Here is a 25,638-nt window from a genome sequence, read left to right on the forward strand (position 1 = left end):
CCTACTTAAAAAATAGGCAAAAGATCTGAACTGATACCTCACCAAAGGAAGACCTACAGCGTAAGAAAAGATGTTCAATCCTATGTGCTGAGGGAATTGCAAATTAAAAGAGAAGATACCACTCCACAGCTAATAGAATGGCTAAAAATTCAAAACCCGGATGACACAAACCTCTAGTGAAGGTGGAACTGACATTCTCTGCCAGTGAGAATGTAAAGTGGAAGTCGCACCAGATGGCAGTGCAGTGATTTCTTACAAGGCTAAACACGACCTTACCACGTGATCCAGCAACTGTGCGCTTGGGTGGTCACCAAAATGAGTTAACATGTTCACACAAAATTTTGCACACAAATGCTTATAGCAGCTTTAGTGTAACTACCGAAAGCTGGAAAGAACCAAAATGCCCTTCAGAAAGATGAATGGATAAACAAACTCTTACATCCATACAATGGGAGATTATTCAGCAATAAAGTGAAATGACCTATCAAGCCACAAAAAGGCATGGAGGAAGTTTAAGTACGTATTGCTAAGTGGAAGAAGGTGGTCCAAGAAGACTGCATACTTTGAGATTCCAATTAGATGGCATTCTGAAAAAGGCAAAACTATAGAGACAGTACAAAGATCAGCAGTTGCCAGAGACTTAGAGGGAGGGATGAATGTGTTGAGTACAGGGCATTTTTAGGACAATGAAATTATTTTGTTTGATACTGTAATGGTGGATACATGACATTATGAAATGTTAGTAAAGCCAATGGTAAACGAAAGTAAAACCCTACAGTTCAGACATTGTAGACTTGTTATTTATCCACTCTATGTGGAGCTAAATGTCAATCACAAAGTCCTACCTTTCTGCTAAGGTAGTGGCCATGTGACCAGGGCTGTTCGTTCAGGATGCTTGTGATGAAATGATTGTCTCAAGGATAAGCGTATGAGTGGGACCAACCAGAGTCTTCTTTGGGAGCATTCTGTTAGAGCTAGCAGCCAAGACTCTCTGTATTAATAGCAGAGTTGTGAAGCTAGAATACAGGGCAGTCATATTCCCTTGTTATATGGATAAATTCCATCTTTAATATTAGAGAATGAGAGCAATAATAATGGGTCAAGGGTAGAGGCAGAGAGAACAGATTATGTTTGAGACTCTAGAGGTCCCACTCCTGGTTCCTCTTGGTTGCTTTGATGTTGTTTAGTCTCTTATTCATGTCCAACTCTTTTGCGAAACCATGAACTGTAGCCCGCCAATGTCTTCTGTCCATGGGATTTTCCAGGCAAGAATACTGAAGTGGGTTGCCATTTTCTTCTCCAGGGGATCTTCTCGACCAGGGTATCGAACCCACACCTCCCACATTGGCAGGTGGGTTCTTTACCACTGTGCCATCAAGGAAGCTCTTGAGCTAACACTAAAATAATTCTCATGTCACTGGAGCTAGTTTGGAATGCTTTCCTATCACCTGCAGCTGAAAATTCCTAGTGATTTTATTAAGCCAAGTAACTATCCAGCTTATTTCTAGTTAGCCTGTTGGATTATAAATTCAGTCCCTTCTCTATCCTTACACCACTGATTATCTGAAAACTGCCTATTGCACACAACCATATGGTTAGAATAATATGTCCTCAGCAGCACTGTTTAAGTGAGATCATCCACCCAGGGCTAAAATGTTTGCACAAACTTTGGCCAGTCAGTTCCTTACCTAGGAATTTGGAATGTGACCTATCAAACTGATCTCTAGAATGGAGGTTAGACTTCAGATTGAGAGAAAAAGGATGGGAGAAACAGAGTTGAAAAGATAGAGAATCACTTCAGTTCAGTTCAGCCGCTCAGTTGTGTCCAACTCTTTGCATCCCCATGGACCACAGCACGCCAGGCCTCCCTGTCCATCACCAACTCCCAGAGTTTACTCAAACCCATGTCCACTGAGTCGGTGATGCCATCCAACCATCTCATCCTCTGTTGTCCCCTTCTCCTCCTGCCCTCAATCTTTCCCAGCATCAGAGTCTTTTCAAATGAGTCAGCTCTTCGCATCAGGTGGCCAAGGTACTGATAGAGAATGAATCCTGACAATGTTTGAATACTTGTTTCCACTCAAGTCCCAAGACCCAGCCCTTGGGTGTGTCTGTGACCTTCCGTTAACCTCCCTTGTTACTGAAGTAAATTCCTACTAGAAAAACAAGTGTTCTGTGTGCCAGCCCAGAGGGAAACCTTAAAGAAAGAGATGAGCTTTTACAATGTTTTCTATTTATTTTTCTTCTGGAAAAGTAAGAGTTTGGTATAAGATAGTGCAGTACTTCTGCCTGGAAAATCCCATGGACGGAGGAGCCTGGTAGGCTGCAGTCCATGGGGTCGCTAGGAGTCGGACACGACTGAGTGACTTCACTTTCACTTTTCACTTTCATGCATTGGAGGAGGAAATGGCAACCCACTCCAGTGTTCTTGCCTGGAGGATCCCAGGGACGGGGGAGCCTGGTGGGCTGCCGTCTATGGGGTCACACAGAGTCGGACACGACTGAAGTGACTTAGCAGCAGTAGCAGTGCTAGTTTAGTAGAACAAGAACAGAACTAGTAAGTGAAGAGCGTGGAATCTTGGTTCTGGCAGCCTTCTCACTGAAGCACAGCTCTAGTCACTTGGGGCTTCGCCACTGGCTCATCGGTAGAGCATCCGCCTGCCACTGCAGGAGACCCAGGTTCGATCCTTGGGTCGGGAAGATCCCCTGGAGGAGGAAATGGCTACCCACTCCAGTATTCTTGCTTGGAAAATCCCATAGAAAGGGGAGCCTGGCGGGCTACAGTCACAAAGTCTTTGTAGGGTCACAAACAGCGATTAACACATGCACACACACAAACACTGGACATTTAAAGGTTGTTTCCTCTATTGACTTGGGAAACTGTAATGCAACCAAAATAAATAAAATTGACATGAATCTAGTCACTTAGCCACACTGCATTTCTAAGCTGGGAAATGAATGCAGTAAATGCCTCACCTACACTACTACCACAGTCGCAGCAAGGAGTGAGTGATAAAATATGTGCGTGGTCTATCTTCAGAGAATAAAATAATGAAAGGGTAATGTCCAGATTACTGGGGACATGGGATGAAACTGGGGCTTTTAGGTCAGTCGTCCCTCCCCGAGTAAAGAGCCATAGTTTACAGGAACATATATTCAGATAGAATGAATTTAAAATAGAATTTCATTTGCAATATCTTATAAAATGCATACTGGTTACTAACAGGCTCCTACCTTGTTTATTTTGAAAGACTTTTCTGTGGCATTTTGGAATAAGAATTGATGTTCCCAGACTCCTTTAAAGTAAAGGGCATTCACCAGAACCATTCTGGTTGTAGGATCCACAGCATCATCAGGTAGGAGATTCAGGATTTTTCCTACAGGAGCAAAGGGACAGATTCCAAATGATACAGTTACATCGTGGTGAAATGCCACACTTATAAAACTGATGATTATGAAATACTATTAAATGGAACATACAGGAATTCAAACTAGGAAGTCAGTATTGATAGAATACTTTTAATATCAACAGATCTATTTAGATTTCTTCTAATTTTTTTTTTTTTTTTTTTTGTAGACCATTTTTAAAGTTCTTACTGAATTTGTTACAATACCGCTTCTGTCTTATGTTTTGTTTTTTTGGCCACAAGTCATGTGAGATCTTAGCTCCCCAACCAGGGATCAAACCCATACCTCATGTTTTGGAAGGCAAGAGCCCAGCCCCACTAGACTGCCAGGGGCATCCCCTGTTTAAATTTCATCTGTTGTTTCAATGCTGCTAAGTCGCTTCAGTCGTGTCTGACTCTGTGCAACCCCATAGACGGCCTCCTACCAGGCTCCCCTGTCCCTGGGATTCTCCAGGAAGAACACTGGAGTGGGTTGCCATTTCCTTTTCCAATGCATGGAAGTGAAAAATGAAAGAGAAGTCGCTCAGTCGTGTCCGACTCTTAGCGACCTCATAGACTGCAGCCTACCAGGCTCCTCCATCCATGGGATTTTCCAGGCAAAAGTACTGGAGTGGGGTGCCATTGCCTTCTCCAATGAAAGGCAATAGTGTCCTTTTTTCTAGACCAGAAATCAATCCAAGGACTCCGGTTGCATTTAGCTTTCATTTCCTCTTAGTCTTCTTTAATCTGAGGCAGTTCCTCATTCATTCTTTGTCTTTCATGACCTTGATACTTTTGAAAAACAAAATTGTAGAATGCGTAATTCTTGGTTCAGATTTGTCTGATGCTGCCTCAAGATAATACTTAGGTTATGCATTTGGGAGAGAATATTACTCTTGTGGGCTGAATTTTGTCCTCCCCAAAAGATACATTCATTCTTAACCCCCAGTCCCTGTAAATGTGGTCTTATTTCAAAATAGGGTCTTTGCAGGTAGAATCAAGTTAAAATGAAGTCATACTGGATTAGGTTGGGGCTATAATTCAATGACTGCGTTCTTATAAAAGAAGGGAAATTCAGAACAGACACATGGACTGTTAAAACACAGAGACAAAGGAAAGCAAAAGAAGAAAGCCATGTATCAACAGAGGTAAAGATCAGAGAGATGCTTCTATAAGCCAAGGTTTGCCAGCAACCATGAGCGACTAGAAGAGAGGCATGGAATGGCTTCTTTCCTAAAACTTTCCAAAGGAGTAGAAGCCTGGCGTGCCACAGTTCATGAGGTTGTGAAGAGTCAGACACAACTTAGCGACTGAACAGCAACAGAGCCATGTTAACACCTTAATTTCAGAAGTGCAGCCTCCAGAATTGTGTTGTTGCATTGTTTCACACTAAGTCATGTCTGACTCTTTGCGACCCCATGGACTGTAGCCCGCCAGGCTCCTGTGTCCATGCAATTTCCCAGGCAAGAATACCGGAGTGGGTTGTCATTCCTTCTTCAAGGGATCGTCCCAACCCAGGGATGAAACCTGCATCTCCTGCATCCCCTGCATTGGTAGGCAGATTCTTTACCACTGAGCCACTAGGAAAGCACCAGAACTATCAGAGGCTATATTTCCATTGGTTTAAACCACACAGTTTGTGGTCATCTGCTATGGCAGCCCTCGGATTTATGGCACATTTCTGTCATCATAGGGAGATCTGGACAGCTCTGTGATCTGGTGAAATGGATTCTGTCATGCTCCTTGAGCGCATCAGCCTATATGGGGAAGATGGCAAGACACTTACACAAACCAATCTTATGAGCATGACAGTTTCTCTCTATTCAGCTCTGAAAGACTTTGCTGGGGTGAAAGATAGCACATGGGTCGTTCCCTGCCTTCCTGTCTGTAAGGCCCCCTCCTGTCTTCCAGAGAACCACGAAGGCAGAGGGCAGGAATTTGAGAGCTGAGATTTAGTTCAGCTCTGGCACTATAATTGCTTCCATTTCTAGTGGAAAGAACCTGCTTGTCAATGCAGGTAGAAATAAGAGACATGGATTCGATCTCTGTATCAGGAAGATTCCCCTGGAGGAGGGCATGGCAACCCACTCCAGTATTCTTGCCTGGAGGAGCCCATGGACCAAGGAGCCTGGTGAGCTGTAGTCAATAGGGTCGCAAAGAGTTGGACATGACTGAAGTGACTTAGCACAGCTACTATGCTGAGTCTGTGTTGTGTATTTCAATGTGCTTTTGCCTGTACAATCACGTTTGTTTCTCATATGAACTGGAACAATGCAAATAGTTTCTTTCTGTAAATACAGGCTAATCTATAATTCTCAAACCAGGCTCACATTTGGATAAATCCAAATAGGCATAAGTTAGGGAAAACAGTCACTCCTGCCTCAGCATGGCTGATGAGTCACTAGTTCAATGAAAAAAAGAACTGAGAATTTAGGGCTGCCAGCTTCCTCAATTCACTTCAATAAACATTAATGTTTGGAGCAACTACCATAAGCGAGGCTGTTATGTGTTAGTGATTCAAAGCAGAAACTCAAAAAAGGTAGTAATATTGCACTTGAGTCTTTGAATCTAGTGGGAGAGGTAGGGACTTCAATGAACAACTGAACAATTGTTAACTTTAGGAGCAACATGGTGTCAAGATAAAGGTTCCCAAAGGGGTTTTGAGAGCAAGTAGAAAGGCTCTTATCCCTGAGGGAGGCCCTGAGTTGTTATCCAGTGGCCATGAAGGGGCTAGGAGTGGCAGAAGATGGGACAGTTTCAGACTGCGGGGACACAGGAGCAGGTGTATGGGGTCGTGAGGTAGCACAGGAATCTTCCAGGATTCTTGCCACTTAGAATTCCTGAGCATTAATTTTGAGTCAGAGAATGACAAGAGTTGAAGTAGAGAGACAGGAAAGATCTCTGAGGTAACGCTGAGCTTCTATGTCAGTTTAGGAAGTTAGGATTCATCTTTTGTTACAAGTCCAAGCAATTGACTATCTTGGTTTGTCCGGGACTGAGACTTTCAGATACTAAAGTCAGGAAATCCCCAGGCAAGCTAAGGCAAAATTGTCACCAGAGCATAAAGTGTATCATGTTCCCAAGCTTGGGATATTAGTGGAATTGATGTGCAAGCAGCAGCAGTGCAGTGCTGGAGCAGCGAGCAGCCAAGAGGAGATACCACACATCCAAGCCTTGTCTAACTCAATGAAACTATTAGCCATTCTGTGTAGGGCCACCCAAAACATATGGGTCATGATGGAGAATTCTGACAAAATGTGGTCCACTGGAGAAGGGAATGGCAAATCACTTCAGTATTCTTGCCTTGAGAACCCCTTGAACAGTATAAAAAGGCAAAACAATATCACATTGAAAGATGAATTCCCCATGTTGGTAGGTGCCCAATATGCTACTGGAGATCAGGGGAGAAGTAACTCCAGAAAGAATGAAGAAATGGAGCCAAAGCAAAAACAACACCCAGTTGCAGATGTGACTGGTGATGGAAGCAAGGTCCGATGTTGTAAAGAGCAATACTGCATAGGAACCTGGAATGTTAGGTCCATGAATCAGGGCAAATTGGAAGTGGTCAAACAGGGGTTTGACCTGAGTACAAGAGTGAACGTTGACATTTTAGGAATCAGGGAGCTAAAATGGACTGGAATGGATGAATTTAACTCAGATGACCATCATATCTACGACTGTGGGCAAGAATCCTTTAGAAGAAATGGAGTAGCCATCATAGTCAACAAAAGAGTCTGAGATGCAGTACTTGGATGCAATCTCAGAAATGACAGAATGATCTCTCTTTGTTTCCAAGGCAAACCATTCAATATCACAGTAATCCAAGTCTATGCCCCAACCAGTAATGCTGAAGAAGCTGAAGTTGAATAGGTCTATGAAGACCTACAAGACCTTCTAGAACTAACACCCTTAAAAGATATCTTTTTCATTATAGGGGACTGAAATGGAAAAGTAGGAAGTTAAGAAACACCTGGAGTAACAGGCAAATTTGGCCTTGGAATACAGAATGAAGAAGGACAAAGGCTAATAGAGTTTTGCCAAGAGAACGCACTGGTCATAGCAAACACCCTCTTCCAACAACACAAGAGAAGATGTTACACATGGACGTAACCAGATGGTCAATACTGAAATCAGATTGATTATATTCCTTGCAGCCAAAGATGGAGAAGCTCTATACAGTCAGCAAAAACAAGACCGGGAGCTGACTGTGGCTCAGATCATGAACTCCTTATTGCCAAATTCAGACTTAAACTGAAGAAAGTAGGGAAAACCACTAGACCATTCAGGTATGACCTAAATCAAACCCCTTATGATTATACAGTGGAAGTGAGAAATAGATTTAAGGGACTAGATCTGATAGAGTACCTGATGAACTATGAATGGAGGTTCGTGACATTGTACAGGAGAGAGGGATCAAAACCATCCCCATGGAAAAGAAATGCAAAAAAGCAAAACGGCTGTCTGGGGAGGCCTTACAAATAGCTGTGAGAAGAAGAGAAGCGAAAAGCAAAGGAGAAAAGGAAAGATATAAGCATCTGAATGCAGAATTCCAAAGAATAGCAAGGAGAGATGAGAAAGCCTTCCTCAGTGATCAATGCAAAGAAGTAGAGGAAAACAACAGAATGGGAAGACTAGAGATCTCTTCAAGAAAATTAGAGATACCAAGGGAACATTTCATGCAAAGATGGGCTCGATAAAGGACAGAAATGGTATGGACCTAAAAGAAGCAGAAGATATTAAGAGGTGGCAAGAATATACAGAGGAACTATATGAAAAAGATCTTCATGACCCAGATAACCACAATGGTGTGATCACTGACCTAGAGCCAGACATCCTGGAATGTGAACTCAAGTGGGCCTTAGAAAGCATCACTATGAACAAAGCTAGTGGAGGTGATGGAATTCCAATTGAGCTATTTCAGATCCTGAAAGATGATGCTGTGAAAGTGCTGCATTCAATATGCCAGCAAATATGAAAAACTCGGCAGTGGCCACAGGACTGGAAAAGGTCAGTTTTCATTCCAATCCCAAAAAAAGGCAATGCCAAAGAATGCTCAAACTACAGCACAATTGCACTCATCTCACACGCTAGTAAAGTAATGCTCAAAATTCTCCAAGCCAGGCTTCAGCAATACATGAGCCATGAACTTACACATGTTCAAGCTGGCTTTAGAAAAGGCAGAGGAACCAGAGATCAAATTGCCAACATCCACTGGATCATCAAAAAAGCAAGAGAGTTCCAGAAAAACATCTACTTCTGCTTTATGGACTATGGCAAAGCCGTTGACTGTGTGAATCACAATAAACTGTGGACAATTCTGAAAGAGATGGGAATACCAGACCACCTGACCTGTCTCCTGAGAAACCTATATTCAGGTCAGGAAGCAACAGTTATAACTGGACAGGGAAAAACAAACTGGTTCCAAATAGGAAAAGGAGTACATCAAGGCTGTATACTGTCACCCTGCTTATTTAACTTCTATGCAGAGTACATCATGAGAAACGCTGGACTGGAAGAAGCACAAGCTGGAATCAAGATTGACGGAAGAAATATCAATAACCTCAGATATGCAGATGACACCACCCTTATGGCAGAAAGTGAAAAGGAACTAAAAAGCCTCTTGATGAAAGTGAAAGAGGAGAGTGAAAAAGTTGGCTTAAAGCTCAACATTCAGAAAATGAAGATCATGGCATCTGGTCCCATCACTTCATGGCAAATAGATGGAGAAACAGTGAAAACAGTGTCAGACTTTATTTTTGGGGGCTCCAAAATCACTGCAGATGGTGACTGTAGCCATGAAATTAAAAGACGCTTACTCCTTGGAAGGAAAGTTATGACCAACCTAGATAGCATATTCAAAAGTAGAGATATTAATTTGCCAACAAAGGTCCGCCTAGTCAAGGCTATGGTTTTTCCATTGGTCATGTATGGATGTGAGAGTTGGACTATAAAGAATGCTGAGTGCCAAAGAATTGATGCTTTTGAACTGTGGTGCTGGAGAAGACTCTTGAGAGTCCCTTGGACTGCAAGGACATCCAAACAGTCCATCCTAAAGGAGACCAGTCCTGGGTGTTTATTGGAAGGACTGATACTGAGGCTGAAACTCCAATACTTTGGCCACCTCATGCCAAATGAGTTGACTCATTGTAAAAGACCCTGACACTGGGAGGGATTGGGGGCAGGAGTAGAAGGGGACGACAGAGGATGAGATGGCTGGATGGCAGCACTGACTCGATGGACATGAGTCTGAGTGAACTCCAGGAGTTGGTGATGGACAGGGATGCCTGGTGTGCTGCAATTCATGGGGTTGCAAAGAGTCAGACACGACTGAGCAACTGAACTGAACTTTACTGAGAGAATTCATTAATTTCAAACTGAAGCTGTTAATATTTAAGTAGCATTGAAATAAAACAAGAGTAAGCAACATCCAGCAATACATTTATAGAAATGGACCCAAATTGGAATTTATCTAAGATTAAATCTATCACATTCATAGTGAAACCTTTTCATAATTAGCCTATTATTAACTAGCTGTGAACTAGGATATTTCTGTGAACCAAAATTCTGTTATTACTCTTTTTAAGCCATGACGTATCTTGTAAATTACAAGACTAAGGAGATATTCTCAGTCCAAACTGACAGAATATGTACCCTGCCTCTCTCATTCAAGATTATTATCTGTCTCATTTCTACATTTGTCATGGAGGCCACCCTCTTGGGTGGCAGTTCTGTCACTTGGTCTTTATATTGCTGTATGATATAGAGCTGAATTTATTTGCTTCTATTTTTATTTAAAACACACACATTTATGTTTACACATGCATAGATACATATATATATGGCTATTAGATTATATGTTTTGCTATATAAGGTCTTCTTTGATGGTTCAGATGGTAAAGAATCCGCCTGCAATGCAGAAGACATGGGTTTGACCCCTGGGTTGGGAAGATCCCCTGGAGGAGGGCATGGCAACCCACTCCAGTATTCTTGTCTGGAGAATTCCATGGACAGAGGAGCCTGGCAGGCTGCAGTCCCTGGGGGTCACAAAAAGTCAAGACACTAATGAGTGGCTTTTACTTTTGCTTTGATATATAAGGCTATGCCCACACACACGCTGTGATTTGAGAATGCTTACATCAAATTAATAACTGCTTATACAATAATACTGTTCTGCTATTTTAATTCTCTTCATGGATTCATTAGATTTGTCCAGACAAGCAGGGACTGAACAAAGTAACAACCAAACAAAGCATGAGGAACAAAATTCACTTGATTTTTCTATTTGTGTCGTTTAAAATCATTTATTATTTTATTTATTTATTGTTGGTTGCACTGGTGCTTTGCTGCTTTGCACGGGCATTCAGGCTTTCTGTAGTTGAGGTGACTGGGTGCTACTCTCTAAGTGGGGTTTCCCTTATTTTGGAGTCTAGACTCTCGACTCACAGGCTACAGTAGTTGCCCTGCAGCCTGTGGGATCTTCCCTGAGAAACTGTGTCCCCTACATGGAAAGGCAGATTCTTAACCACTGGACCACCAAAGAAGTCCTCTATTTGTGTTTTTAAGAAAATCCTTCTAAGATTAGAAAGATGATGACTAACGCTATCCAAATATGAGCCATGACTTTCTTGAAATATTTTAATAATCAAAACAATTTTTTTTAAACATTGAACCAAACTTGATAACCTCATCCCTACAACCGATTTTGCCAGAGAACAGGCATTCTTAAATGGTTTTCCTAGAAACAGCTGTCAGTTGATTCACTCTCTCAGACTTATTTTTTAAGGTCTGGAAAATTTGTGTGTCTTTTATTTTGGAAGACATGATTGTAAAATGTGGATTATTTGGGTTTCAGGAGAGGAATGAAAGTGAAAGCAAAAAAAAAGAAACATTTCATTTTAAGACATAGAGGATAGTTGATCTTTCTTACTCACCTAGGCCATTTGGGCTGCAGTGGTCCCTTTGGTGCCTAAATACACCATGGCCAAGGAAGCTGAGATGCCCCAGGGAGAAAAGAAGATATTTTTACCGTCAGCAGATTCAGCTAGCTTTTTGCCAAACTCCAGAGCAAATTGGTTGACAGATTTTGCTATAGAGTCTATTGGGAAGATATAAGAAAAGTAAGGCAGTTAAAGATCGTGTTAATAATCCTTTCCATTTATTTTATTTTTGTACATGGATTTTTTGGCTTACACAATTATCTTTTTTATCACACTCATTGAAATGACAAAAGAATGTATTATCCAATGTAAAATCTATATGGGCCTTCCCCAGTGGCTCAATGGTAAACAATTGGCCTGCCAATGCAAGACACATGGGTTCAATCCTTGGAGCAGGAAGATCCCCCGGAGAAGGAAATGTCAACCTATTCCAGAATTCTTGCCGGGGAAATCCTGTGGACAGAGGAGTCTCGTGGGCTACAGTCCATGGGTCACAAAGAGTTGGATACAATTTAGCGTCTAAACACCAACGACAATAATCTGTATATCTTTTATCCATACTCTCATAAGAACTGAATGAACATAATTCCAATATTATTTTAATATTAGAAAACTGGAGTCTAGAGAGTTTAAGAGAACTCCCTCAAATTCTACAGCTGATACTCCTGAGAGAACACCTGGATCCTGGTCAGTTAGTGGCTCCCTGTTGAAAATGCCAGAATATAAATGGTAATGGAATCAGCCAAGTGCTTCTTTTTAATACAACACATACCTGCTGACTTTACCAGTAAATGAGGAATAGTTATACACCTTTTTGACTTTGTACTTTTTCTCACTTATCTTTTACCCCCTGTTTATATACTTTTTAACCTTGTTTATTTGTTCACACTTTGATGAGTGATATCCTGGTTCCTGGAGAGCCTTTATCCTCCTTTACAAGAAGGTGAAACCCAACTTTGCTGCAGATATTTTCCTCTGGAAGCTTTTTCTGAACTTGGCGGTTCACAGGAGCATGTCTGCCACCAAAGTCCCATAACGTAAATTTCACCACTTGCTTGGCACTCATCACACTGCTAGTTCTGTTTTTATATACTTATATCTTTTCAACTCTAAGATAAGTTCCCTGAGAGCAAAATTTTCTTAATCTTCTTTGTGCATCAACTAGCACCCAGCTCAGGACTTTGCACAAAATGGAAACTTACAAATACTTATTTTTTATTTAGAGTGTTTATAGTTTGGGTTCTAGTCACCATTTTTTAAAATCTATTTAAACCTGAAAATTTCCACAGTTTATAATGCTTACAGAGAAGTAGAGAAGAAATGCTTATAGAGAAGTAGAGAAATCAAGACTCTCTTGTATTTATTCTCACTCACCGAGTCTCCCTGAAACCAATCTTAATGAACAGAGATAATGCTTATACAGAAGTAGAGAAGAAATGCTTATAGAGAAGTAGAGAAGTCAAGACTCTTGTATTTATTCTCACTCACCGAGTCTCCCTGAAACCAATCTTAATGAACAGAGGAATTCAAGCTTTCTCATATTTCTAAAATATTGTATTCAGCTTCTAAATTTCACTTTTAATCACTCTGATATTTTCTTTTAAGTTTTTTAAGACTGGATCGCTATCAAAGAAATAATGAGTTCAAACCATTATCATTTTATAGCCAAATAATTTCTCAAACTGATTAATTTAAAATAAGCCAGATTCCTAGGTCTAGAGATTCCCATTACGGCCACTATTGTGTAGAACTTGGTCTTGCACTGATATCATCTGGCCCTCTGAGAAACCTAGAATGAGAACTTTAGAAAAGTCAGGAGATCGTTCTAGTTAAATGGTTGAATCACAGAAGAAACATGTATAGACAAAGTCTTGATTTTATCATGACTTGAGTTAACAGTGAAAACTGGTGAAACCTCTCCTAGTCATAGGCTTACCCTTAACCGAACAGCTTCTTAGCCCTTAAATCATCTCTAGTTGATGATACAGAAGCATCATCATCACCTACTTATTGCAGAAGCTGATGATAATTCTAGGCTAACACATTTTAATAAAAAGAGCAACAACTCTAGTTTTGTAATAACTCTACGCCCTCATAAAATGTTTGAAATTTACAAAGTGTCAAAGTCAATATAAGCACTTTCTCCTGACAGATCCAGTGTCGTCTTGGAGATAAGCTCCCTGTTTTCTTTATAGCTATGTGCATTTAAATGATGCTTTGTTTACTGCCTATAGATTAAGCTTTATCTTTCATTTTTTAGCTTTTTTTATTTGGCTATACTGGGTCTTATATGTGGCATGTAGGGTCTTTGGTTGAGGCATGTGGGATCTAGTTCCTTGAACAGGCATCAAATTCAAGTCCTCTGCTTTGGGAGCAGGGAGTCTTAGCCACTAGACCACCAGGAAAGTCCCCTAAGCTTTATCTTTTAAGAACTTATGAATTTTTTCATATGGAAAATGCTTGGCTCCATGGCCAAAGCATAATCACCTTGAAGGAAAGAGGAGAAACTACTATTTTAGGGCTGAGGACTTATATCTTTCTACTTATGATTTATGATTATTCTAGAGTTTAGATACTTGTAACAAATCCCCGAAAATGATAATTCTTTCTGATGAAAGAGTTAATTTCTTGTGGAAAATTAATAGCCAGTTATCTTCAGCTTCATTAACTCTCTTGTTAATATCATCATTAGTATATCAGATGCAGCCTAGAACATACAAGAAGAACAATTCTTGCCTTTAAAAAAAGTACTGAAGTGCTAAGCCAGTAGTGAAAAGTGCTTTCTGAAAGATGCAAAATTTGGGGATGAAATTCTCATGAAATAATTTATCCATTCAAGGGATGGAGAGTGATCTTTTCAGGGGAAATTATAAGTAAAGACTAATGTCTAGGTCAGAAGTCAAATATTCCCTTTTCAAAATGATTGCTCTTCTGCAGTTTTCAAGAGGTATATAGATATATCAGTATGCATGCTCAGTTGCCCAGACTGACTCTTTCTGACCCCATGGATTGTAGTCCACCAGGCTCCTCTGTGCACGGAATTTTCCAGACAAGAATACTGCAGTGGGTTGCCATTTCCTACTCCCTATATCAGTATCAGTTCAGTTCAGTTCAGTCACTGAGTCATGTCCAACTCTTTGTAACCCCATGGACTGCAGCACACCAGGCTTTCCTGTCCATCACCGGCTCCTGGAGCTTACTGAAACTCATGTCCATAGAGCTGGTGATGCCATTCAACCATCTCATCCTCTTGTCCCCTTCTCCTCTTGCCTTCAGTCTTTCCGATCATCAGGGTCTTTCCCAATGAGTCGATTCTTCGCATCATGTGGCCAAAGTATTGGAGTTTCAGCTTCAGCATCAGTCCTTCCAATGAACATTCAGCACTGATTTCCTTTACAGTCCAGGAAACTCTCTAGGCCAGGATACTGGAGTGGGTAGCCATTCCCTTCTCCAGGGGATCTTCCCAAACCAGGAATCAAACCTAGGTCTCCTGCATTGCAGACAGATTCTTTTACCAACTGAGCTATCAGGGAAGCCCATATATCAGTATCAGTTCAGTTCAGTTCAGTCACTCAGTCGTGTCTGACTCTTTGCGACGCCATGAATCATAGCACACCAGGTCTCCCTGTCCATCACCAACTCCTGGAGTTCACTCAGACTCACGTCCATCGAGTCAGTGATGCCATCCAGCCATCTCATCCTCTATCGTCCCCTTCTCCTCCTGCCCCCAAACCCTCCCAGCATCAGAGTCTTTTACAATGAGTCAACTCTTCGCATAAGGTGGCCAAAGTACTGGAGTTTCAGCTTTAGCATCACTCCTTCCAAAGAAATCCCAGGGCTGGTCTCCTTCAGAACGGACTGGTTGGATCTCCTTGCAGTCCAAGGGACTCACAAGAGTCTTCTCCAACACCACAGTTCAAAAGCACCAATTCTTTGGCACTCAGGCTTTTTCACAGTCCAACTCTCACATCCATACATGACCACAGGAAAAACCATAGCCTTGACTAGACGGACCTTTGTTGGCAAAGTAATGTCTCTGCTTTTGAATATGCTATCTAGGTTGGTCATAACTTTCCTTCCAAGGAGTAAGCATCTTTTAATTTCATGGCTGCAGTCACCCACAATCTGCAGTGATTTTGGAGCCCCGAAAAATAAAGTCTGACACTGTTTCCACTGTTTCCCCATCTATTTCCCATGAAGTGATGGGACCGGATGCCATGATCTTCGTTTTCTGAATGTTGAGCTTTAAGCCAACTTTTTCACTCTCCTCTTTCACTTTTATCAAGAGGCTTTTTAGTTCCTCTTCACTTTCTGCCATAAGGGTGGTGTCATCTGCATATCTGAGGTTATTGATATTTCTCCCGGCAATCTTGATTCCAGTTTGTATCTCTTCCAGCCCAGCATTTCTCATGATGTACTCTGCATACAAGTTAAATAAGCAGGGTGACAATATACAGCCTTGAAGTACTCCTTTTCCTATTTGGAACCAGTCTGTTGTCCCATGTCCAGTTCTAACTGTTGTTTTCTGACCTGCATACAGATTTCTCAAGAGGCAGGTCAGGTGGTCTGGTATTCCCATCTCTTTCAGAATTGTCCACAGTTTATTGTGATCCACACAGTCAAAGGCTTTGGCATAGTTAATAAAGCAGAAGTAGATGTTTTTCTGGAACTCTCTTGCTTTTTCCATGATCCAGTGGATGTTGGCAATTTGATCTCTGGTTCCTCTGCCTTTTCTAAAACCAGCTTGAACATCAGGAAGTTCACGGTTCATGTATTGCTGAAGCCTGGCTTGGAGAATTTTGAGCATTACTTTACTAACATGCGAGATGAGTGCAATTGTGTGGTAGTTTGAGCATTCTTTGGCATTGCCTTTCTTTGGGATTGGAATGAAGACTTACCTTTTCCAGTCCTGTGGCCACCGCTGAGTTTTCCAAATTTGTTGGCATATTGAATGCAGCACTTTCACAGCATCATCTTTCAGGATCTGAAATACCTCAACTGGAATTCCATCACCTCCACTACCTTTGTTAGTAGTGATGCTTTCTAAGGCCCACTTGACTTGACATTCCAGGATATCTGGCTCTAGGTCAGTGATCACACCATCGTGATTATCTGGGTCATGAAGATCTTTTTTGTATAGTTCTTCTGTGTATTCTTGCCACCTCTTCTTAATATCTTCTGCTTCTTTTAGGTCCATACCATTTCTGTCCTTTATCGAGCCCATCTTTGCATGAAATGTTCCCTTGGTATCTCTAATTTTCTTGAAGAGATCTCTAGTCTTTCCCATTATGTTGTTTTCCTCTACTTCTTTGCATTGATCACTGAGGAAGGCTTTCTTATCTCTCCTTGCTATTCTTTGGAACTCTGCATTCAGATGCTTATATCTTTCCTTTTCTCCTTTGCTTTTTGCTTCTCTTCTTTTCACAGCTATTTGTAAGGCCTCCCCAGACAGCCATTTTGCTTTTTTGCATTTCTTTTCCATGGGGATGGTCTTGATCCCTGTCTCCTGTACAATGTCAAGAACCTCATTCCATAGTTCATCAGGCACTCTATCTATCAGATCTAGGCCCTTAAATCTATTTCTCACTTCCACTGCATAATCATAAGGGATCTGATTTAGGTCATACCTGAATGGTCTAGTGGTTTTCCCTACTTTCTTCAGTTTAAGTCTGAATTTGGCAATAAGGAGTTCATGATCTGAGCCACAGTCAGCTCCCGGTCTTGTTTTTGCTGACTGTATAGAGCTTCTCCATCTTTGGCTGCAAAGAACATAATCAATCTGATTTCAGTGTTGACCATCTGTAGAGTGATGCCCATGTGTAGAGTCTTCTCTTGTGTTGTTGGAAGAGGGTGTTTGCTATGACCAGTGCATTTTCTTGGCAAAACTCTATTAGTCTTTGCCCTGCTTCATTCCGTATTCCAAGGCCAAATTTGCCTGTTACTCCAGGTGTTTCTTGACTTCCTACTTTTGCATTCCAGGCCCCTATAATGAAAAGGACACCTTTTTTGGGTGTTAGTTCTAAAAGGTCTTGTAGGTCTTCATAGAACCGTTCAACTTCAGCTTCTTCAGCATTACTGGTTGGGGCATAGACTTGGATTACTGTGATATTGAATGGTTTGCCTTGGAAATGAACAGAGTTCATTCTGTCGTTTTTGAGATTGCATCCAAGTACTGCATTTCGTACTCTTTTGTTGACCATAATGGCTACTCCATTTCTTCTGAGGGATTCCTGCCTGCAGTAGTAGATATAACGGTCATCTGAATTAAATTCACCCATTCCAGTCCATTTGAGTTCGCTGATTCCTAGAATGTCGACGTTCACTCTTGCCATCCCTTGTTAGACCACTTCCAATTTGCCTTGATTCATGGACCTGACATGCCAGGTTCCTATGAAATATTACTCTTTACAGCATCAGACCTTGCTTCTATCACCAGTCACATCCACAGCTGGGTATCCTTTTTGCTTTGGCTCCATCCCTTCATTCTTTCTGGAGTTATTTCTCCACTGATCTCCAGTAGCATATTGGGCACCCACTGACCTGGGGAGTTCCTCTTTCAGTATCCTATCATTTTGCCTTTTCATACTGTTCATGGGGTTCTCAAGGCAAGAATACTGAAGTGGTTTGCCATTCCCTTCTCCGGTGGACCACATTCTGTCAGATCTCTCCATCATGACCCGCCCATCTTGGGTTGCCCCACGGGCATGGCTTAGTTTCATTGAGTTAGACAAGGCTGTAGTCCTAGTGTGATTAGATTGACTAGTTTTTTGTGAGTATGGTTTCAGTGTGTCTGCCCTCTGATGCCCTCTTGCAACACCTACCGTCTTACTTGGGTTTCTCTTACCTTGGCCGTGGGGTATCTCTTCACGGCTGCTCCAGCAAAGTGCAGCCCCTGCTCCTTACCTTGGACGAGGGGTATCTCCTCAACGCCGCCCTTCCTGACCTTCAACGTGGGATAGCTCCTCTAGGCCCTCTTGGGCCCATGCAGCCACCGCTCCTTGGACGTGGGGTTGGTCCTACCACCGCCGCCCCTGGCCTCCGGCATGGAGTAGCTCCTCCCGGCCGCCGCCCCTGGCCTCGGGCATGGGGGCGTGGGGTAGCTCCTCCCGGCTGACACCCCTGACCTCGGACATGGGGTAGCTCCTCTCGGCTGTCGCCCCTGACCTTGGACGCGGGGTAGCTCCTCTCAGCTGCTGCCCCTGATCTCAGACTTGGGTAGCTCTTCTCAGCCGTTCCTATGCCGTCGCAGCCGCTGCCCCTGACCTCGGACGTGGGGTAATTCCTCTTGGCCATGCTTAAGTATGCCGGTCGCAGCCGCCCGCACTATACATATACAGTATGTATACATACCTATAAATAAACACATTTATGTAAAATCTCAATCTGTAAAGGGGCTTAACTAAAGAAATATGGAAATAAGAAAAGGATAGTGGCATTCATCAAAATGTCTCATCATAGATATACATATTCCCAACAAATCAGAATTGGAAAGAATCTTCCATTCCTTCTAATCAAATTGCCTCATTTTATCTGCTAGGAAGCTAAGGCCCAGAGAGGTTAAATGTGCTGATTAAAATGCATAGTCATCTAAGAGCTATCATCACAATCCCAGGCTCTGGAACCTAAATGCAAATGCTTTTGTCACTATATTTTCTTGCCTTTAAGGTTTTATGGTAAAAGGGAGGGATTGGGTGATGAAAGAGGATAAGCAGGAGGAGGTAAAAAGGAAGGATGATGGTGAGCTGGAGGAGGGAGCAGGAAGGACTTTCCTCCCCTTTTCCATGAGAGGATATTTAAGGCCTCCTGACTTTCCGACAGTGCTAATACTGCCTACCTGGTGGAGCCATGCATATCAGAAAATAACCTCTCCACACTCCCAGCACTTCTAAGTTTACCTAAAGCCATTTCTCTGGGAATTAATAGTCTGGCAGGGTTTCTGATAAGCATGTAGTGTAAGGTTAGGGGCTTAGATTATTCTATGAAAGAGGGGAAAGCTAATGGCCCCTGGAATGGTGGCCAAGACTTGAAGCTGGGTAGGAGTAGGGGATAAAGAGTCAGATCAATAGTTCCCTACACAAATGAGTGAGATCAAGTTTATGTTGCCATGTCCAATCTTTTGAAGGGGTAGAAGGGTTTTGGTTCAATCATTCTGAGACTATCCTATTTCTTTTTGCCTCTGTTGACAGATACAAAGGTTGCAAATCCAAAAATGTGACTGGAGAAAACATCATTCATGGTTTAACAATTCATGGTAAAACCATCTCTCTCACATCTTTGGAAATGAAGGTGCTCTCCTGCTTAGCCTTTTTCCAGCACAATCTTTGAGTCAGTTCAGGGTTAAATCTCTCAGACTTGCACAGAATTCTTGGGGGATGGCCTTCAACTATCATTTCTGTTCTGTGGAAGTCTTGATAACTTGTTATTTAGCTAAGCACTTCAATGAAGAAAGAAAACATAAATAAATATTTTTAAACAGAGACATATTTACAACACCTTGCTTTCTTCCACTGGAGCAGAATTGGCAGTGGGTTCCTTTAGTAAGAGATTGTGGCTGAGTTAATTAACTCTGAACTGTAGGAGTAATTTTTAGCAATTTTAGCACCACCCTTTTCTTAGCCCCACCCTCTGATTCACTTTTATAAGCCCACACACTCTTCCTTTCAAGTTTATCTTGGCCAGAAGCTCAGATAAAAAGAAAGATAGATAAGGTTTTGCTTCAATTACTTAATTGCCCACATTTTCTATGTCTGTCTGCATACAGAGCCTGGAATTATGACGAATTGTAACTCACACATTCCCAGCTTCATGTTTTCTCTAGTCTGCCAACTGGCAGCGATTAGTGGCTTCCCCAGGATATTTTTTTTCCTACAAAAACAGAAAGTTTTAAATTAGTAGAATAATTAAGAGCAATGATATGGAGATTATTATAGGTAAACTGTTTGCTGTTAAATTGCTCACAAGTTACTACGTGAAGTATCCAGGAAATGTTTCTGTTCTTCTCATTTGGGTGCTGGTGTCGACCCCCAAGCACAACTCCAACTAGTTTATGTCCATTGTCCCCACTCCAGAGACATGGGGTCTGGACGGGTGTTTTAGATGCAGTTACTGGGTCTGGTAAAAAAAAAAAAAAAAAAACCCTGCCAGGCAATGCAGAAGACACAGTTTTGATCCCTGGGACCGGAGGATCTCAAGGCTTCCCAGGCAGCACTAGTGGTAAAGAACCCCGCCTCCCAGTGCAAGAGACCTAAGAGATATTGGTTCAATCCCTGGGTCTGACCCCCTTGAGGAGGGCATGGGAAGATCCTCTGGAGAAGGGCATGGCAACCCATTCCAGCATTCTTGCCTGGAGAATCCCATGGACAGAGAAGCCTGGTCAGTAGGGCTGGTCGCAGTCAATAGGGCTGCCAAAAGTTGGACACAACTGAAGTGACTTAGCACACACATGCACACACACACTCATGCATCGTATGGAGGCTCCAGATCGAGGGATTGTCCGTCTTGACTGCCAGTGGTTCACTAAAGTGTGACTCAGGCTATATCACTGCATAGATCTAGTTATTTGCATTACATTCAATGTATCCATATTGGTTTGGGGAGGAATCAGACAAGAAATTATTTCACCTTCTCTAAAACCACAGACTAAGTTTTACTCATGTTTTCCCACAAAACTTCTCCAGATTCCTTTCTCACTTACCTCTTGTTTAAAATCTTTAGGGACTTTCCTGGCAGTCTGCTGTTTAAGACTCTGAACTTCCACTGCAGGGGGCATGGGTTCAATCCGTGATCAGGGAACAAAGGTCCCAGAGGCTGCACTGCACAGCCAAAAATAGATAAATAATAAAATGAAATCTTTATATATTGATATACTAGCTTGTAGGAGACAGGAAGAATAAAAGAAAAGCAGGCCCCAGCAAGGGCCACAAAAGACATTTATAATTATTGATTAAACTGGATGCTATAAGGCATGAGACTCTTGGAATAAGTCTAGAGGGAACAGTTCATAATCTTGAAAACAAGATATGATCCTGGAGTCAGAAAACTGACCCCAGACTGTTTCTCAACTGGCATCTCAGAGTCACATGTTTTAAATTTCTGGTGGAAAAATAGATAAGAATATTAGTCTTAGTTACTGATTTGTTATTAATTACTGTTTCCCAATTACTCAGTGGTTAATGATCATTTTGTTTTTTGGCCCTGAAGGCCACATAAGTTATTAGCTTAACTCCTCACATATTCTTTCATTCACGGCTGAAAGTATAACAAAGCTGGCTTGGACTCAGTTTCGGCACCTTTGCCTTGGAGCGGTGTTGATCCCCTGATCATCGCTTTTCTCTAAATTCCTGTGTCTCATTTCTGATTCTTTTGCTGTATCGCACTTTGGAAACCCTGCTTGTCGAGCCGGTCTCAACACTAGCTATGGGCTTCCCAGGTGGCGCCAGCAGTAAAGAACCGTCTGCCAATTCAGGAGACATAAGAGATGCAGGTTTGATCCCTGGGCCAAAAAGATCCCCTGGAGGAGAGCATGGCAACCCACTTCAGTATTCTTTCCTGGAGAATCCCATGGATAGAGGAGCCTGGCAGGCTACAGTCCACGGGGTTGCCAAGAGTCTGAGAAGACTGAAGTGACTGAGCCCAGCACACACATACTAGCTCTACTGATAAAATTTTGGTTTTGCATTGTTTTGATGACTGTTTGGAGGGGGCAAGGAAAGAGGTAATGCTATCCTAAGTCAACAATATAATATCAGCAGAATTTTGCTCATTTGTTTATTTGTTGGTAGTTGTGGCCTGCCTGGTGTATGTTTAGCAATATGTACCAATATTCCTACTGAGCATGAAGGAATAGGGGCTATATGAATGGAGAACAGGTGTAAAGGGAGAGTTTTGCTCTAGCTTTTGTTTTGTTTTTGCAATATTTGATGTTAAGATTGCAAGGAACGTATTAAATATTCAAAATCTGTTAGATAAAAAAAAAAGGACTCTAGGTACATTAGTATTATTTAAATGGGAATCCAGAAGAAGAAAGGAAATAGGGTGGAGCCCAGACAATTTTGTGGATAATGGCTGCTTTATTCAACCATAGGTCAGGTAACAAGACCACTGACTGGGTGCCTGGAGAACATCCATTTTTCACAGTTCTGGACACTGCAGGTCTGAGATGAGGGTGCCAACATGATTGGGCACTTGGTCAGGGCTCACTTCCTGGCTCACAGGGAATCTCAAGAGTCTTCTCCAACACCACAGCTCAAAAGCATCAATTGTGATTTCATGGGTGGTGTGAAATGGAATATCTCCTGTCATCAGAAATCAAAGATGCCACATCTATCTGTGATGCCCGCCTCCCAAAATGTGAATATCTGGGCCCCACGAGTAAGCAGCAGACAAGGGAGGTCCCCGCCATTTGCCACACAAAGAATTTAAGGCGACACGATGAATCTAAGAATATCACAGTCCTTCACAGGTGGGCAGAGTCAGGTTATCTCCCTGAGGCAGACCATTATGTATGCCTATAATAACAAAATCGACAATATAAGGGTTAAAAATCAAAGAGCAGATTCATTGTGAATTTCAAATTAACCCTTCCCAGTTACATAAGAACACTAATTACATTCTGGGGCACACCCTTATGACCAATTCTAATCCCAATTATCTTCCAAAGGGCCCCCCTAAAAACAACATTACATCAGGGATTAGGGTTTCAACATCTGTGTTGGAGTAAGGGTAACAAATATTCAGGCCATAGTGGTGTCTGAGAGTTTCCCAGAACTAAACCAAGATGCAGGTTTCCAAATGGAAAACATCTCCTGATGAATAAACTAAATTTTGAAAACCATTTTAAAGGACTCATAATGTGATAAAATATTAAGAACAGCATTAAAAGCAAAAATAAAATTATTAAAACTACAAGAAGCAAAACTCCAGAGACATCACTTTGTCCACAAAGTTCCCTAGAGTCAAAGCTATGGTTTTTCCAGTAGTCAAGTACAGATGTGAGAGTTGGACCATAAAGAAGGTTGAGCGCTGAAGAATTGATGCTTTTGAATTGTGATGCTGGAGAAGACTCTTGAGATTCCCTTGGACTGCAAGGAGATTAAGCCAATCAATTGTAAGGGAAATCAACCCTGAATATTCATTGGAAGGACTGATGCTGAAGCTGAAGCTCCAATACTTTGGCCACCTGATGAGAAGAGATGACTCATTGGAAAAGACCCTGATGCTGGGAAAGAATGAAGGCAGAAGAAGAGGGGAATAGAGAATAAGATGGTTGGATGGCATCACCTACTGGATGGACATGAGTTTGAGCAAAGTCAGGGAGATGGTGAAGGACAGGGAAGCCTGGCATGCTGTAGTCCATGGAGTAGCAAAGAGTCAGACACAACTGATCACAACATAGCAACTGAACAACAACAAAGTGTGAAGAATACTTTGAACCTATAATTCTGTGCTCATCCTCTAATTCAGTGATGAAGGTGATATATATCTTAAGACTCAGAACCTCACAATGATTCAGAAAGTTACTAGTTATTACCTTGCTGAATGAATTGACAAAATACATTTTTTAAATGAATCTAAAAGTAAGTAGGAGAATAAAAGGAAGAACCTATAATTTTTAAGAATATCTGATTTTGAGGTAATAAAACATAATTCAAGCCTTAAAAAATTAACTAAATAATTTTCTGGGATGCTATGCTTGATCAGCTGACAGTGAGTTTTATTTCCAACTAAGAAAATAACTGTAATCACTAGTATTTATATGCTAAGCATTTGTTTAATTTCTTGTTAGATATGAATTCATTCCACCATCAGAGCAACCTTATGAGAAAAACACTGTTTTCCCTAGTTTACAATGTAAGAAAACTGAAGCATGAAGAAGCATCATTCCCAGCTTATAATTAAGAGGACTCATAAGTATTTGAACCGGGATTTGGGTGCACTTAAGTGGCTCAGATGGTAAAGCATCTGTCTACAATCCTGGAGACCTGAGTTTGATCCCTGTGTCGGGAAGATTCCCTGGAGAAGGAAATGGCAACCCACTCCAGTACACTTGCCTAGAAAATCCCATGGATGCAGGAGCCTGGTACCAGGCTACTGCCCATGGGGTCGCAAAGAGTCCGACATGACTGAGCGACTTCACTTCACTAAGTTGGGAAAAGGTCAGTTTTCATTCCAATCCAAAGAAAGGCAATGCCAAAGAATGCTCAAACTACCGCACAATTGTACTCATCTCACATGCTAGTAAAGTCATGCTCAAAATTCTCCAAGCCAGGCTTCAGCAATACATGAACCGTGAACTTCCTGATGTTCAAGCTGGTTTTAGAAAAGGCAGAGGAACCAGAGATCAAATTGCCAACATCCGCTGGATCATGGAAAAAGCAAGAGAGTTCCAGAAAAACATCTACTTCTGCTTTATTGACTATGCCAAAGCCTTTGACTGTGTGGATCACAATAAACTGTGGACAGTTCTGAAAGAAATGGGAATACCAGACCACCTGACCTGCCTCCAGAGGAGCCTATATTCAGGTCAGAAAACAACAGTTAGAACTGGACATGGAACAACAGACTGGTTCCAAATAGGAAAAGGAGTACGTCAAGGTTGTATATTGTCACCTGCTTATTTAACTTGTATGCAGAGTACATCATGAGAAACGCTGGACTGGAAGAAGTACAAACTGGAATCAAGATTGCTGGGAGAAATATCAATAACCTCATATATGCAGATGACACCACCCTTATGGCAGAAAATGAAGAGGAACTAAAAAGCCTCTTAATGAAAGTGAAAGTGGAGAGTGAAAAAGTTGGCTTAAAGCTCAACATTCAGAAAACGAAGATCATGGCATCCGGTCCCATCACTTCATGGGAAATAGATGGGGAAACAGTGGAAACAGTGTCAGACTTTATTTTTCGGGGCTCCAAAATGACTGCAGATGGTGACTGCAGCCATGAAATTAAAAGATGCTTACTCCTTGGAAGGAAAGTTATGACCAACCTAGATAGCATATTCAAAAGCAGAGACATTACTTTGCCAACAAAGGTCCATCTAGTCAAGGCTGTGGTTTTTCCTGTGGTCATGTATGGATGTGAGAGTTGGACTGTGAAGAAGGCTGAGTGCTGAAGAATTGATGCTTTTGAACTGTGGTGTTGGAGAAGACTCTTGAGAGTCCCTTGGAGTGCAAGGAGATCCAACCAGTCCATTCTAAAGGAGATCAGCCCTGGGATTTCTTTGGAGGGAATGATGCTGAAGCTGAAACTGCAGTACTTTGGCCACCTCATGCGAAGAGCTGACTCATTGGAAAAGACTCTGATGCTGGGAGGGA

The 25,638-nt window shown here is 41.8% G+C and overlaps 1 protein-coding gene across 1 annotated transcript in view; it reads right to left on the reverse strand.

Moving 5' to 3' along the window:
- SERPINB10 (serpin family B member 10) overlaps window positions 1-18,616 on the reverse strand; it is a 21,986-nt gene extending 3,370 nt beyond the window's left edge. Inside the window, 3 exon segments of the mRNA XM_027525530.1 lie at window positions 3,235-3,377; window positions 11,318-11,398; window positions 18,535-18,616. Coding sequence (XP_027381331.1) covers window positions 3,235-3,377; window positions 11,318-11,398; window positions 18,535-18,616 — 306 coding nt within the window.
- Window positions 18,617-25,638: the final 7,022 nt, after the last annotated feature.

Source organism: Bos indicus x Bos taurus, chromosome 24 (assembly GCF_003369695.1).
Source record: "Bos indicus x Bos taurus breed Angus x Brahman F1 hybrid chromosome 24, Bos_hybrid_MaternalHap_v2.0, whole genome shotgun sequence".
In the NCBI taxonomy this organism is placed as follows: domain Eukaryota; kingdom Metazoa; phylum Chordata; class Mammalia; order Artiodactyla; family Bovidae; genus Bos; species Bos indicus x Bos taurus.